Source organism: Diadema antillarum, unplaced genomic scaffold (genome assembly GCF_040938485.1).
Source record: "Diadema antillarum isolate AM-2024a unplaced genomic scaffold, OU_Dant_1.0 seq00000195_RagTag, whole genome shotgun sequence".
NCBI classification, from domain to species: Eukaryota; Metazoa; Echinodermata; class Echinoidea; order Diadematoida; family Diadematidae; genus Diadema; species Diadema antillarum.
Genome location: NW_027271258.1, coordinates 311,824 through 327,111, shown reverse-complemented (window position 1 = coordinate 327,111; position 15,288 = coordinate 311,824). Strand labels below are relative to the sequence as shown.

Here is a 15,288-nt window from a genome sequence, read left to right as displayed (position 1 = left end):
TACACTTGAGGGTGTGAGACATCCCGACCATACTTCACGCCCCTCCCCCTTTTTTTAAAGGTTAACAATCTTTTTGTTGTATGTCACATTATGGATTTTATAATTTTCTTTTCTGATGGCTGTATGCTTAGTATAAATAGTCACGTAGCGATATGAATAAAGATTTTCGTTCTTCACACCACGTACAACCCAATCCTTAACCCCTAACGATGACGCAGATTGCTTGTTGTTATTATTGCTGTCGTTTGTCTCTCTCTCTCTCTCTCTCTCTCTCTCTCTCTCTTTCATCTTCTTCAAATGATTCGTCAACATGGTCCGCTCTTCATTATTTTCTTTCCCTTCTCTGACATCCGCACTTTAACCCCTCCTCCCGTTCACCCTGTCGCACTTGTTACGCCCCTCTCTCTCGCGAGGTTATCCCCATTGCCACTTAATGCACCCCGAAATAAACCTCATCGCAAAGATGCCATTACAGCGCGTCTAATTGTTGTTGTAAGTCTTTGGTATTATGACAGAGAGAAAAGAAGGGGGGAATGGACGCGAGGGAATTTTTTCCACCGATGCTTTTCCCATAACCCCATGTTTTATTCACGCCGGCCTGCCAATATCTATAACGCGACTGAATGAGTCTCTCCGTAAGCACTATCTGAATGTCGCGCGGCAATAAGAGACAACTAGAACAAAGAAAAAACGAACAGACTAAGAAAAGAAAAAAAAAGTAGGAAAGGAGTCTGGGAAGCGAGCATTATTTTTCTTACCGATATCGAAGCCAGGCTCGGCTTAGAGAGAAATGTTGGAACTATGGCCGCATCAACATTGCGTCCGATACCTGGGCTATTCCGTGCGCATCAAACACAAGATGGCGCTAGGATCCCTTCACTATTAAATATAGCGGCTGGTGTCTTGTTTACACGGATCATGCCTCTTTGTTTTTCCCGGGCCCGAACGATGTGACCTGTATGTCGTGATGATGACGATGCCCCCTGCCCGGCCTAGTATGCCATCCTCACGAATGATGCAGGGTTGATTTTAGGAGTTGATGTATTAAATATGTAACTGACATGAAATATCATGGTTCCCTGGAAGAAAGAGATGAATCTTCCAGCAATCTGAGCGAACGACCGAAGGAGAAAAAAGAGGTATTCATTGCGATATCTGGTCATAATTATCGTTTCTACGTTCAGACACTTAGTTTTAGTCCCAACACAGAATGAGGAACAATTTTGTGCCATATAGTGTCATGATATCATTTGATATTCAGAGTCGGTCTAATAAACTTAACATTGTGCATACCGAACCCGCTATGCACCATTCCAACATTTGAATGTCTTGTCATTGATCTTAAAAATGGCGCAGACGCTTTGTAAACTACTATCTTTTTTTATGGCATGAGTGGACTTTCTAGTTTAAGCAGTAAATGAAAGTATTAAAGTACCGACGCATGATAGTTGTTGCAGATGTATATTAACAGCAAATCCTTGTTTGCACTACTCTCAGGCTTTTGGGTTTGTTTGTATGTTTGTTTTTCAAACAACATTTTCTAGGTGATTCGATTACTGAAATGTCAGTGTCCGTCATGTATGATGTCTTCGGTTAGAATTTTCTTCAATATGAAAGGGACATATTTTTAGTTGCCTTCCACCCAAAAATGTATTCTGTTGATGTAGTCAGGCGCTTGTTACTTGTCTCAACGAATAGCGTTTTGAAAATGGGTGTCTCGAGTGATAATACGCGGCTTGCTCCCTCTGAAGAACACCCCTCCCTTGCCCCGTTAAATTCATTGCACATGTTTGCTATACATCAGGGAGGGCGAAATTCACAAAGTGCACTCACGAGATTTGAGGAGTCTAGCCTCGATACGAGCCGTTGACGAATATTGTTAGTGTCAGGGTTAGGATTATAATCACGCTGCATCTATGGAATGGGTTTTTTTTTTTAATATAAATTAAAAAGGGAATCGGATCCATGTTTTACGCCAATAAACAAGCTTGGCAGGGTTCAGCAAATTCTGATAAGAAAGCCACGGAGAGTTTTATGAAGCACTACATTGTTATGCAATTGTTTATGAAGGTATGTCTGGTTTTGCAGAACAGCACTAGACCAAGTTTACTGTGGGTGAGGAATGACCGCGTTTTCCCAATGCCAACAGAGGTCGAGGACAACGTGTAGCGCGCGAGAACTGATCACCCACACCTGAAAGTGAGACTACACTTGGCAGTGATTCATTCGTCAATGCTATATCAGATTCGCGATGTGGACGCACCGTGACGTCACTAATTACGTATAATTTGAATTTAACGTCGCGCCTCGACAAAACGGTGCCTGCGGGGAAGAAAGTAAGACGTTTTCAGCGCGCGCCCATCAATTAGCATCGACTGCATTCGTGCGGACACTTTTAATGGCAAATTTGATTTTACTATTAGACACTTTCGATATAAACAGACGTCTGTGACGAAGTGCGGTACGCGTGCGTCTCTGAAACGACTTCGATCGCCTGCTCAAAATGAACGTTTCATCAAAAATTGATCCTCGCCACTTTCCCCGTGACGGCCTGAAGAGAGTGGGAATAGATGACAGAACCAGTGTGTAAGATCCTCACATAGAGACATCGACAAACATCGCTCACACACTCATACACTCCCGCAATGAAAACGAATGAGAGAGTTTGGTTGAGTGATTGGTAAAACGTTAAGTTAAGATTTAGAAGTTTCCCCGCAGTCGCGTGTGTGCACTGTACAACTAGCGTTTGGCACAAGCCAGGTTTATTGAATCCTCTTGCGCCCCTGCTATTTCATATCGCAGGCCAATCGGCCCAAATTGATTTGATTTGAAAGTAATCTGGCTGTGTTATTGCTGTCGTAATAATGATTATTATTGTAATTAATATACTCGTAATCATCATAATGTTTGTTTTTGTCATCATCATCGTTGTTTTTATTTTAGTTATAGGGTATTATTTTTTGGTGACGCTGGCAGTGAAGAAGGACATGGGTCTCCCTAAGATTTCACACCAGTTCATCTGGCACACGAGTTAGATACACTGCCGCGCAAACCCCCTCTGTACATTGTTGAACTGCATCCCGTACAGCCGTATAGATAGTCGAAATACAGTAACATCGTGTCTTCCTTTTCTTTTCACATCTTTAATCACGACCAACGTGGAGACAGAAAGTGAAATAAAGTCACATGACTTTTGCAATATTTGTCCCGCTTGAGAATAATTTCAGCCTGTGTGTGTATTCTTTCTTTCATTTCTTCGACAAGATGTTCAATAGAACCATTCCTCAAGTTGGTCGATTTTGATTCGTGGAGAAGAACGCTCTCTCTCTCTCTCTCTCTCTCTCTCTCTTTCTCGTAGCCTGCACCTCGATATTTCGAATCATACGGCTGCAGATGTCTTGGAAATGTGACAGCGCTTTTTGCACTTGACAGAAATCCATTGGTCCCATGCCAACCTATTGATTTATCCCAGGCTCTCTTCTCTAATGTAATAGACGGATGTCATTGTACGTATTGTACTTAGTTCTCCAGCTCGCGCTTCCCGTGTTCGCGGTTCAAAGGGGATCCACAAAGCGTTTTTCACCTGTCTCGTCCGGTCCGCCAATTTTGCTGCCTCCATCCATCCCCCCATGTTTCAGCTCGCCTCCTGAGGAACGTCGACATAACCACCAACTTCAATTTGTCTCCATTTGAATACGCCGTGGCGCTTTCTACTTCTCTCGCCTTTGCAGGCTAATGCAGCGAGACCCCTCGGGCGATCGAAGGCTATACTGCGGGGGGGATTGCACCATATTGGTCCGAGTTGCTGACTGCCCCCTTACGACAGGCGGGCGGGCAGGAGATGGACGGGGTGAAATAACCGATGAGCAATGCGGGGAACGCGTTCATGCGCGCATAACGCGATACTACACGGGCAACAGTGCGCGCAGGCGACGGCACACGGACGACAGTTTAAAACGACTCAATTGCACTCGATGTTCGCCAATCTCTATCAGGCGTTAGACCGTGAACGTATTGGCAAATGTTGCTACTCTGCCATTTTTTTTCTTCTGTCTGTCTCTCGCTGTCTTCTCTCGTTGAGGTCCTCATCCCCTCCTCCATGTGTTTCATCATTAACTTCAGCTTGCGCGCACTTCTATGCGCGTATATAACCTTCTTCCATCTCCTGGTTCCTGTCAATGTCAAACTATTTCCCCTCTTCCCTCTGATTCTCTAGTATGTGCGTCCCCACCCCCCTTCCTCCAATTATTACTCCCTCCCTCTCTAACTTTCTCTTTCCTTCTTGTTTAATCCCTTTTTCATATTTCGACTTTCAGTTGTCCTGTCTTGTTCTTTCTATCGCTAACTCTCCCGCTTTGACACTCTTTTCTCTTGTATGTATCTCCCTCTCTTACCTTGTTTCTCTGTCTCTTTTCTCTCTTTCTTCCATCCCTTTTCTCCGTTTCGTGTTTCTTCCCCGTTTCGCTCTCTGACTGCTATCTCTAACGCGGGGCTGAGGCTGATTGTGTTCACCCCGTGAGGTGTCATGAAAGTACACCTGCGCACGCCAAGATTCATCAAGAGGGAGCGGATTATCTAAGCCTCTAATTCGAAGTACATGCGACAGCGAAAAAAAAGAAGAAGGAAAACAGAAAAATGTGTTTCTCTTTTCACTACAGGAGATAAATGCTATCGTTAGGGTTCAAGCCAGATCAATTTATATTTCCTCCACCCTGCAAAATTCCCTCAGATTTCCCCTCCCCCTTGATCCCCCCCCCCCCCCCTCCCTGTGGGAACACTATGTTCCTCAGTATGCTGAAGTTACTACCCCTCGTCGTGATGTCACCTCAGCCAGGCAAGTTCGAGGAGGTGAGAAGTCAATTGGCTACCGTGCCGGGTTTCACAAAAATGCATGTACACTTTTGACATTAATTCGAGTAAATTCTCTTATTTGGGTGACCACCGTCGAAAATAATGTGATAAAAACGCCATGCGTGAAGCATTAAATCGCTGCAAACACCATTGGCGGTGCACGGACAGAACGTAAGCAGTTTTGAGCTGTAGTCTTCCATTTACAATTGTACTACAACATTCCATTTTATGCAGCGATGTCGTGTGAGCACGGGTCACTCTTAACCTGCTATTATTTCAGACGCTCAGAAACGTCTGAAACCATTAAAAAAATGGTATAAGAAGCGTAAAAAAGTAAATATTACTTCAGTTCTTTATTTGAAATTAGCAGAGAGATCCGAGAAGTTTTCTAATCGTATGAAGTCGCCTGTTGTCATCCATCAGTAAAAGTATAAAATTGGAGGATGAAGGGAGGTGTGTGACAGCAAAAACACAACAAACCATATGAAACCACTCGATTGACACATGAATCCCGCCTTGTAAACTAAGAAGCCTAGAAGTGCGGGCCAACGTTCGATTCATTGACGTAGAATCGAAGCCTACAGTGATTGTGACTCAGGTATTACAGTGTGTTCGACAAGTTCGACAATAAAGATTCTGAAATAACAAATTAGAATATAGTAATGTGGTTTACAAAACGACGCACCATGGTGAGCTTGTATCTGAATTTTTAGGTTGCCCGGCGTCAGCATCTATGGTCAAGTCAAAAGCCCTTTTGCGTCTTACACTGCGAGGATACGAGTTGTTTGTAGTCTGTTCAAAGGGCTTTGTTTTAATGGTATGTAGGTATATAATCAACTGAACATCACTATACAACAAGAAAATAATAATAAATTGATAAATGCATAACTTAGTAACGAGATTAATTGATTAATGGAGAAAGAGGTAAACAGATGAATAAAAGATGAATACATGAATAAATCAATGAATAGAAACAAAGAGAAACAAACATGAAAACACCGCTTATTAATTTTTACGTTCGAGTGCAGCTTCGCGATCCTAAATTATTACTACATGTGTTTGCGTCATTGTCATGATAATACACATGTCGTTATGTAACTCCAACCATCCCTTGGTATACTTGTCTATTTCATCTGTCTGTTGGGTTTTGTCTTTCTTTCCATATATATATGTGTCGTCTGTTTGTGTGTTTGTCATTATCAACTGTCTGTCAGTTGTTGGGGGGGGGGGGTTCGCCTGTCTGTTTGTCTGTCTGTCTGTCTGTCTGTCTGTCTGTCTGTCTGTCTGTTGGGGCACGAGCTCCTGATGACTGCCAAGGCTTGTCTTGTCAGTTATAGTCTCAATCGCCCGTCTCGTGTTGCTTGCCACATCTTGACTTGTCTTGAACCTGATGGCCGGGTTGTCTCTCCAAAGCCCGCAGCGCGCATGGATTTCCAAACCCGCTCGGCTGCGTGCGTCTTGCGGAATCAAAGTTGCGTCCCTTCATCATCTTTCGTTGAACTGGATTTCTGTGGGCAGATACGGATGTGATCAGTATAGTCTACCGTTCAGTCTTCTCTGATATTAGTATGTGAGAAACACAAACATTCGATTGTGAATGATGAATCGGAGAATTAGTACATGAATAAAATGCATCTATACAGTAATATCAGCCACATCTACCCTGAGAATATATCTATTCGTATCATAGTATCACTTTCAAATCCCCTGTCCAAGTGATTGCAAATTTCCTTTAAAGTACGTAGAAATACAGAACTATCTAATAAGGACTTATTTGATAATAAGAGAGGAAGATACGAATATATACTCCTCCCACGCACATTGAAGTGTATGACTTCCAAATGAAAGATATCCCCTTTGATGTAGTAGGTGAATAGAACGTTTCACTCTATGTGTCCACATGAATCTAGTTGTCAATAGGATTTCGTTATCATCGGCGCTATGTTGTTTTTGTGATTACTTGTATAATGTCGTTATTGTTTTATTTTGTTCGTTATTGTCATTGTCATATAGATGTCTTATCATTAAATCAGGGATAAGGATGAGGAGGAGGAGGAGGAGGAAGAAAAATGGAAGTAAGGGAAGGGGGAGAATGAAACGAGTATGAACGGAGCCTTGAACAATGGTTATATCTATAGATATACGTACTCTTTATGATATTTATAGTCTATTCATTGATTCCATTTGTGTACTATTGCTAATATTTCGCATGAACAGTCGTAGGACACATTATGAAGATGTTACTACAGTATTCTGCATGAACTACTCACTGTGCCAGATGAAAAGTCAGGCAAGATCAAAGGCGTATCAGTACGAAGGATATCTTTACAGCTGGAAGGAGAAAGGAGAAGAACAAAGGAGAAGGTGGTGGAGGAGGAGGAGGAGGAGGTATCAGCAGAGATAGTCTCGTTCTTAATATAATGCTTTAGAGCATCTTGTGTGTGGGGGGGGGGGAGGGGAGGAGGGATGCCTTTAAAAGAGAGATGGAGGGGTATAGACAGGGGACGGGAGGGGAAGATTGAGAGAGAGAAAAACAAAACAAAACAAGAGGATCAGATTATCAGACATAGACACAGCAAAACCGATTGTTGGAGATTTATGAACATTTAACCATAAATGTTTTTGACAGCCAAGTTTCCGATTTGTCAACATGTCAGGACCTGAGTCATTTTCCGAATCTACTTTTAGTACCGTGTTTAGACCGAGAGATTCTTACAATTTCGAGAGATTCTTACATTTTCGAGAGAGAGAGAGAAAAAAAAATGCCCCCCATATCAAGGGACAGAATCCCATTGGGGATTATCGATAGAATCAACCTCGTGTTTACAATCAGATAGAGCAATCACTGTAATTGCTTCACAATTTGCCGCATAATATGATTTTTACTCTTGTTTTTTTTCTCTCTTTCACTGACAAAGAGCAATTTGCAATGATTATTCCTCTGATTTATCACACTGTCGCCGATAGAAATCAGCGCCGATATCGCTCCGTTCTTTGTTATATGTCAATGTGATCAAAACAAAAACCAACTCTTTTGTAGGTCATAGCATAATCATACAGAATATGGTGATCACTTGTATATCTGATGGGCTCAATTTGTGTGAACACTTTCTTAATACCAATACCATGCTTTTAATGATTATTGTATATATATATATATATATATATATATATATATATATATATATATATATATATATATATATACATATATGAGACAAGATAAACCAAGTAAGTTTTAAAGTTTAGAGGTTTCTTGGTGGTCATGTTTTTCTGTTCAGAGCATAGAAATTACGAAAACTAGAGCAGGCCAAAAAGCTGACTCGCAAAGGCAGATGCATGGTCGAAGTTGATGAAGGAAAAAAAAACAACAACAACAAAGCAAAACAAAATGACAATCTTGAAAAGAGAAAGAGTAAACTTTATGACCCAACAGGAAATCAGAGCAAGCGTCGCCTGCTTTCAGATAACAAAATATTGGCGCCACTTTTTTTCCGTCTGCTAACAAAATCAGAATGCTAAAAAGGGTTTGGTATCGAGACAGGCGATGCAGTTTAAGTCACCGTACCCGCAGGCAATATGCTGTTCACGAATGACGGTTTTGCATGAGCATCGCCCCCCCCCCCCCCCTTAAAAAAAAATGTGGCGAGGAAAGGAGAAAAAGGCAGGAAAAGGGCATAGAAAAAGATAAAACAGGGTCGATCGGGTGAAGAAATGTATTCGTAGTTGATTGAGAGGGGATGCAGCTGAAGTTAGTGCCGAAATTATCGCTCCGTACATCCTGTTCATCTGTTGCATGTGAAGCGAGTGGGCCTGTCCGAGACTGGTGCGCACGCTTCGATCGATTTTGTCCCCTTAGGGCCACCATACATTTCAATTGGAGGTGTCGTGTGGTTGTCAAGCGCGCGGGCCTCATCATTAGAGATTGCTTTATCGCCGTGTTGGACAGAGTGAGGGTCGTAACTTGCAGGCCAATGGTGATCATACAAAACACACACACACACGCACGCACACACACTCACACGCATGCACAGACATGCACACACTCTCTCTCACACACACAAAGAATCATCTTTATTTCACCTGTCAATCTCCTTGTGTGAGCTGACAGTCGACTTATTAGATTTGCAAGCAATATCTTAATATTCTCCTCCTCAATTTTTCCCATACGCTTTATCGAAACACTCGTTTTCGCAGTTTTTCAAGTCGAAAATGTGTGATGACGACATCCCATTTTGCTAATGCTGTCATCTGCTCTTTCTTTAATGAAAGGAGCTGCAGTTCCATCCGTGACGAGTCCAAAGGAGTAAGAATGAAGCAACAGGATGGCTTGTATATGTTGGCTTATATACACGTCAGTGCAAAGTGTCACGTCCGTTCGCATCCACCATCACCACCACCATCCCCCCCCCCCCCCGCCCCTCACGCTCCGCCTCTCTTTTAAGGTTCGACAATCCCTTGCCAAGCAGTAAGAGGGGAGATGGATCGAGCCATAAGTTACTTTTCAACTGCACATGTTTTAACGAGTACGAGAGCAGCGAAAACCATAGCAACGCAGCTGTTTCATAAGCGCGTTTGTGTAATTTCCCCCTCCTTCCTGAAGCATTATGGGAAGAAATTGCGCTCCAATGATGTTGAGGGAGGGGGGGGTGGGGGGGGGGGCGGAGAGGAAAGGGGGGATAGGAAGAGGATGGATGAGAAGACGTAACCATTAAACCCGGCCATCGCTTCAAAAATTTAGCATTTTAATCATCGTAATTTACACTAATGGCTAATAGGCTGCTGTTGTCTCTTCTTTTTTTTTGGTCGGGCATGCATCGACTTAAAAATATAAAAAAAAGACCAACGAAAAATGAGACACAACATTCGCGGGTTGGCTAAATGGAAAAGGGAGGAAAATAGCTGGAAGGTGAGAGGTGAGAACGAGACGTGTGCGTTTGAAAGTGATTTATTTAGGGGTTGTTCGAGTGTCAGTTCGTGTTGTATTTTTTCTTCCTTCTCCCCGTATAAGTGGTACTTCCCATGGGATGGATATTCTCCCTTTGATATTTTCAACATTTAGTGGGACACGTCTTCGATGGCAAGCTCGTCATGTGTCATTATCTCAGGGGGAATGTTTCTCGCATCAGACTGGTAAATGTCTTTTAAGATGGCAAAAGGCTGCAGTGTGTGTCTCTTTGTATACATCGGTGTTATATGAAAACAGATTGGACATGGGGGAAACATATTATTAGCAACGGGGTGCATTTTCTTTTTTGTGAGTTTTTTTTTTATGACTTGATGTTCTTCGTTTTACATTTATGTTCCGTTTTCCGTGGTGTTGCATTACTAATTATGGATAGCTCTGCGCAAAGTTGGTCGATTTCATATTTGAGGCTATCATTCTTGATTTTCTTCCACCTTTTGATTGATATCAGGTTGATTGATTGCTTTACTTGTTGTTATAAAGCATGCACCAAATATGGATGATAATTGACAATTAGCCTAAATTCATATATTCTATATAACTCTATACACTTATTTTTAGAGCAGCAGTTTTGTACAATTATCTTGAGGATTCATATCGCTTCTAGGTTGCTTCATATCAATAATGGTCTGTTTGTTTACTCGGTTGCTGTTTTCTTCACTTAGAACTTACAGTTGGATCGTTTTCAAGCAGATGAATTTTCCGACTAACCAATAATTTCGTATTGGTTGTGTTGATCAGTGTTGTTGGTAAACGCTATCAAGAACTCTGTGAATACCGCGTGTGCATAATGTTTGGTAACGCCAAAGTTTGTATTCAGTAGGCAAATTGCACTTGTTTAATATCAGGTAGAATGATAAACACATTACACAGGAAAGGAACCGCAAACACACAACACGTGTATGCACATAACAACCAAGCGAAGAATATAAAACATAAATGATTACAAAAATAACAGCAAAAAACAAAAAAAAAAACCCAAACCCCCCCCCCCACAGTATTAAAGAAGTAACAAACGGTGATGGAAATATGAATACCGCCGTGTATGCATGCGCTTGGGATGTAGGCTACAGCCCTTTGCTTACTTCGTAGATTCCTTCTTTCTTTTTATTTTTCTTCTACCTGGTGTTTCTTCTTTTTTTTTTCTTCTTTTTCTTCTTTTTCGCAGTAGCTATTATCTAAAGAGAGATGCCATTTAATCGATTCCAAACCGATTTGACTTTGGATAGCAGAGCGGGTCTTTTTTGTTTTATTTTGTTTTTGGGGGTTCTTTTTTTATGATACCCAGGCGTTGTATCGATCGGATAAGTGACAGAGTGCGCTCACGGAATGGTGGCTGATGGCCGACGGAATTGTCCGTGAGTGCTGGTCTTGGAGAAACACCACATTTTAACTCATCACTCGAAGGTGACTTACAAGAAGGAAAAAAAAAGAAAGTGACTAGACAACTCTTTTCAGAAGCTCCATGCGCACACATACCCGCACACTCACATGCACACCACAGACAGACACTCTCACCGAAGGAAAATTTATGGAATAGGAGGGGGCACGTGAATACTTAAAGTGTGAAAGACTTAGTATTTGGTGAATTCAGTGGTGTCGAACGGGGAATAATGAAGTGTGGTTGATAGTGATTTGGACGCCAAGATAAAGAACTTCGGGAGAAGAGAACGGCTCAAGCAAAAAGCCACACACTCGAGCCGCGGCACCGTGTCATAATCTCGTCCTTAACCACTCGCCCACATCAAAACTTTACCCAAGTGTGAGGATCGAAGCCATGTCTATTGTGGGCGTAAGAATGTTAAACGTGAAGGCTATTGTACATTGCATATGCAAAGCATATCATACAGACATTAAGAATTAAACGCTTCAGAACTACGAATACTGGATGATTTCCGTAAAAAGGAGAGACTTCTTCGACGGGGACGCTGCGAACCTATGGGATCAAAGCAACAATGAGCTAATAACCAGATTATCCTCAATCTGGAATATAAATGATCCCAAGATATGGCTGGCAAAATGTAAACCAAAAATGTCGAACTTCTTCTTTAAATTAAGCATGTCTTCTGACAAGGCTCCTACTCCTGGAACCCGGGATATTCAGACGGTGCAGCTTGTGTATTCCCTTCTGTCAAAAAAGTTTGCCCTGTCGCTATCTTAGAGCTAGATAGTAAAAGTAACGTGCTCGGCATTCGATGAACTCCCTTTTCGGTGATTCCGTGAACTTCCAGCAAATTGTTTTGACTGGAGGAAGCCAATGGGATCAGCGGATGCTGGCGTAAAGGTCATTAAAGATGTCAACGCAGACCCAAGGGATGTGAGAATATCGAACTACTAACGTCAAAACAGACGAAAAAAACCTGAAAATGGTGAAAGAGTCATTTTAGTTGCATGTTCTATCTCTTGATTGACTCTTCGTTTCGTTTTCCTCGAAGCGCTTATGCGGACTTTTTTTTTTCTGTCTGTACTGCGCAAGCGTCTGTGTTTGTTTGTGTCTAGCGACGCGTTAATGCCAGAATCATGAGGAATTTCCTTACAAACTATTTGCCACGCTTTTGGTCTGTAGGTAATTCGTATCAGCTGATTGGTGACGAAACGTGCAACATTCTGAATATTGCCCCAATCACTTCAAAATGTACAGTATTTTCTGATTCAATTGGAAAATATTTCTGCAAGAGGAACTACGCATAAACGAATTATCCCCTATATAGTGGCGGTAATGCATATTATGATTGTGTCTTGTAACAGTTGCTGTGAGGTTGTTTGTTTGTTTGTTTGTTTGTTTGTTTGTCTTTTTGTTTGTATATTTATTCATTATTACCATGGCGTGAAGGCGTTTTCACACATCGCTTTGATGTCTTATGTGTTCGGAAAAATGATAACATAATGGTGTGTCTCCTGTGCCTGTTGTTTGGAGCACATGAATATAAGGCGGGCAGTATGTTGTTAGAACTTGGTCGTGTAAAACGATTCTTTACTCGTCGTTCTAACTTTAAATAGTACACCGAACCTGAGTAAAAGTTTTTGTTTAGGTGTCTGGCTATGTCTGCGTCCTCTCTGTTGGGAAGTGTTTTCACCTGCTATCCCTTGCCCATATTAGGAATTTTTCTTGTTGTTCTCTTAGTCTGTCTTGCTCTTGTTGCTTCATTAGCTGGTCCATAGAAGGTACTTTATGTTGATTTGATTGTTTATAATTTAGTCCCCGGTATTTTCTTCTCGACCGAGTTGCCGTCGACGAACCCCAAGTTGGAAGGCCTGGACTCGCGGAGCACCTGAACACGAATAATTCCTTTGTATTATAACCCGACGACGTAGTTTTGCTCTCCGACCTCATGCGATCGGTGGCAAAGTTTCGATCGGTCTCTGCGTGCCAAAAGCTGGGAAAGCGGCAAAAAAATAGCCGGTGTTTCCGGAACAGGTTTATCTTCTTTCTTTTTGTGTGTGTTAGTGTGTGTTTCTCTCATTCTTTCCCTCCTTTTCCCCGTCTGCCGTTAGACCGCCAGACAAAAGTAGTGGAGGATGCTACATGTAGCACGTGTAGCAGATGACAACAAACCATTCAGCTCGAATCACAGTCAGACACGGCCATTATCGGCGTCTTTCAGTTTCACCTATGTACAGGAAGCGATTATGAAAAGCGATCATTGAAGTACGCTCACTGTTTTTCCCACACTCTCTTTCACACGGTGTATCTGTTGTTGTTGTTTTGTGTGTGTGTGTGTGTTGACGCAGCGCTACACTAACTACTCATGATTTCATACACCTAACTCCGGGTACGCTCTGCTTCAATCGATATCATATCTCTCGTCTGCTCATACGACGTGCTATTATCCATTGCATCTCACTTTTGAGCTTTGTATCATCACTGACACATTCTCTTTATGAGGGAGCCGCTTTTCAAAAGATAAAAATGAAAGTTAACAAATCTATCGGTACATTGTTCCATCGTATTTGAAACCTGACAAGCAGCTGTGACGTGTTGTGAGTGGAAAGTGTGAGCGTGTTTTTTTTTTTTTTGATAATTGAAACAAATGCTACTCTGAACTTACTGTTGCTTTATCTAATGGCATTGTATTTCCAGGTGCACCTGACGCTTATTATTTTGATCTCTCCACATCAGTGTATAATTTCATTGATACCGTCTTTTTGCCTCCTAGTTTATTTAGAAGTGTTAAAGTGTGAGTGACGAAAAATTAACATTAATAGGGAGGAGTGCGATCAAAGTGCGTTCACCAATTCAGAAACAAACTGTCACTGCAGTACTCTCCCAGCAATTGTCAGCGTTGTAGACGACGTACGGACGCGGGAAGGAGACTCACATTTTTTTATACTTGACACGCGCATTGCTACTATAACGAAGTATGGATTTAGGGCATTAAACCTTAGCACTGTATAATAAATGTTGACAATTCGGGTGTCGTATTATATCATGACCTTCACTCGCGAGAGATCTATTATTTATATATTATCATCACTATACATTCGAATTTTGATACATGTATGCATGTGTGTGCTCCGAGGACATTATGGCTTCGCATTGAAAACAGCGCGACAAGCAATGTTTGTCGAAAGTACACTGGTAAGGTTGGAGTACAAAGAAATAAAAAGATAGAGCAAAGGAAGTGATGTGGCTGGTGACGATGACGACAAAGATGTACCATAGTTATGAAACAATTCGTGAAGACGACTACGACAATGGTGACGATCATAGAATGGTGATGATGATGATGATGATGATGATGATGATGATGATGACGGTGACGATGATGATGGAGAAGATTATCGGAACAGTACGAAGGCAGCGAACCTTTGCATAATAATGAGATGTTTGAAAACGGATATCATTTTAGTGCAGTGATGTAACAATTCTTATAATAGCAATGATGACGATGATGAGAATGATGATGATGAGGAGGATGGTGATGGTATGATAGTATCAGAAAGGAAGATGAGGATAATGGTAACGATGTCGACAGAGATATATTATTATCAATGTATGCGTTCTCTTCTTTCTCTCTTCCATGGCAGATTATTCGGCACGAGCGGGGCATGCACGGCGTGCGGTCAGCAGATCCCTGCCAGCGAGCTGGTGATGCGTACACAGAACCGAGTCTACCACCTCAAGTGCTTCGCCTGTAGTTCCTGCCACATACAGCTCGTGCCCGGCGACCGCTACACGCTGGTCAACGGCAGTATCGTCTGCGAGAACGACCACGGGAAGCTGTTCAAGGCGGCGGCGCACCACGGTATGGCGCCGGGCCACGCCCCTGGTCTCAGACCTGGGAACAGGGTAAGGACCACAACCTTTTTTTTTCTCTCTCACTCTCTCCCCTTCTCATGTACGCGCCGAACAAATATACAAACGGTTATATCTCACTTAAGTTACGTTCAGACGGCAGGCCTTAACCTCGAGGTTAGGAAACCTCGAGGTTTAGCTCTTGCCCCCTAACTACGACGTGTGTCCACACGAC

General features: G+C 42.2%; 1 protein-coding gene across 1 annotated transcript in view; it reads left to right on the top strand.

The window, feature by feature from the left end:
- The window catches only part of LOC139728728 (uncharacterized), a 95,380-nt gene that overhangs the window by 63,508 nt on the left and 16,584 nt on the right, over positions 1-15,288 (top strand). The window contains exon 3 of the mRNA XM_071639669.1: positions 14,846-15,107. Within this exon, the coding sequence (XP_071495770.1) occupies positions 14,846-15,107 (262 nt within the window). The remainder of the gene's footprint in view (positions 1-14,845; positions 15,108-15,288) is intronic.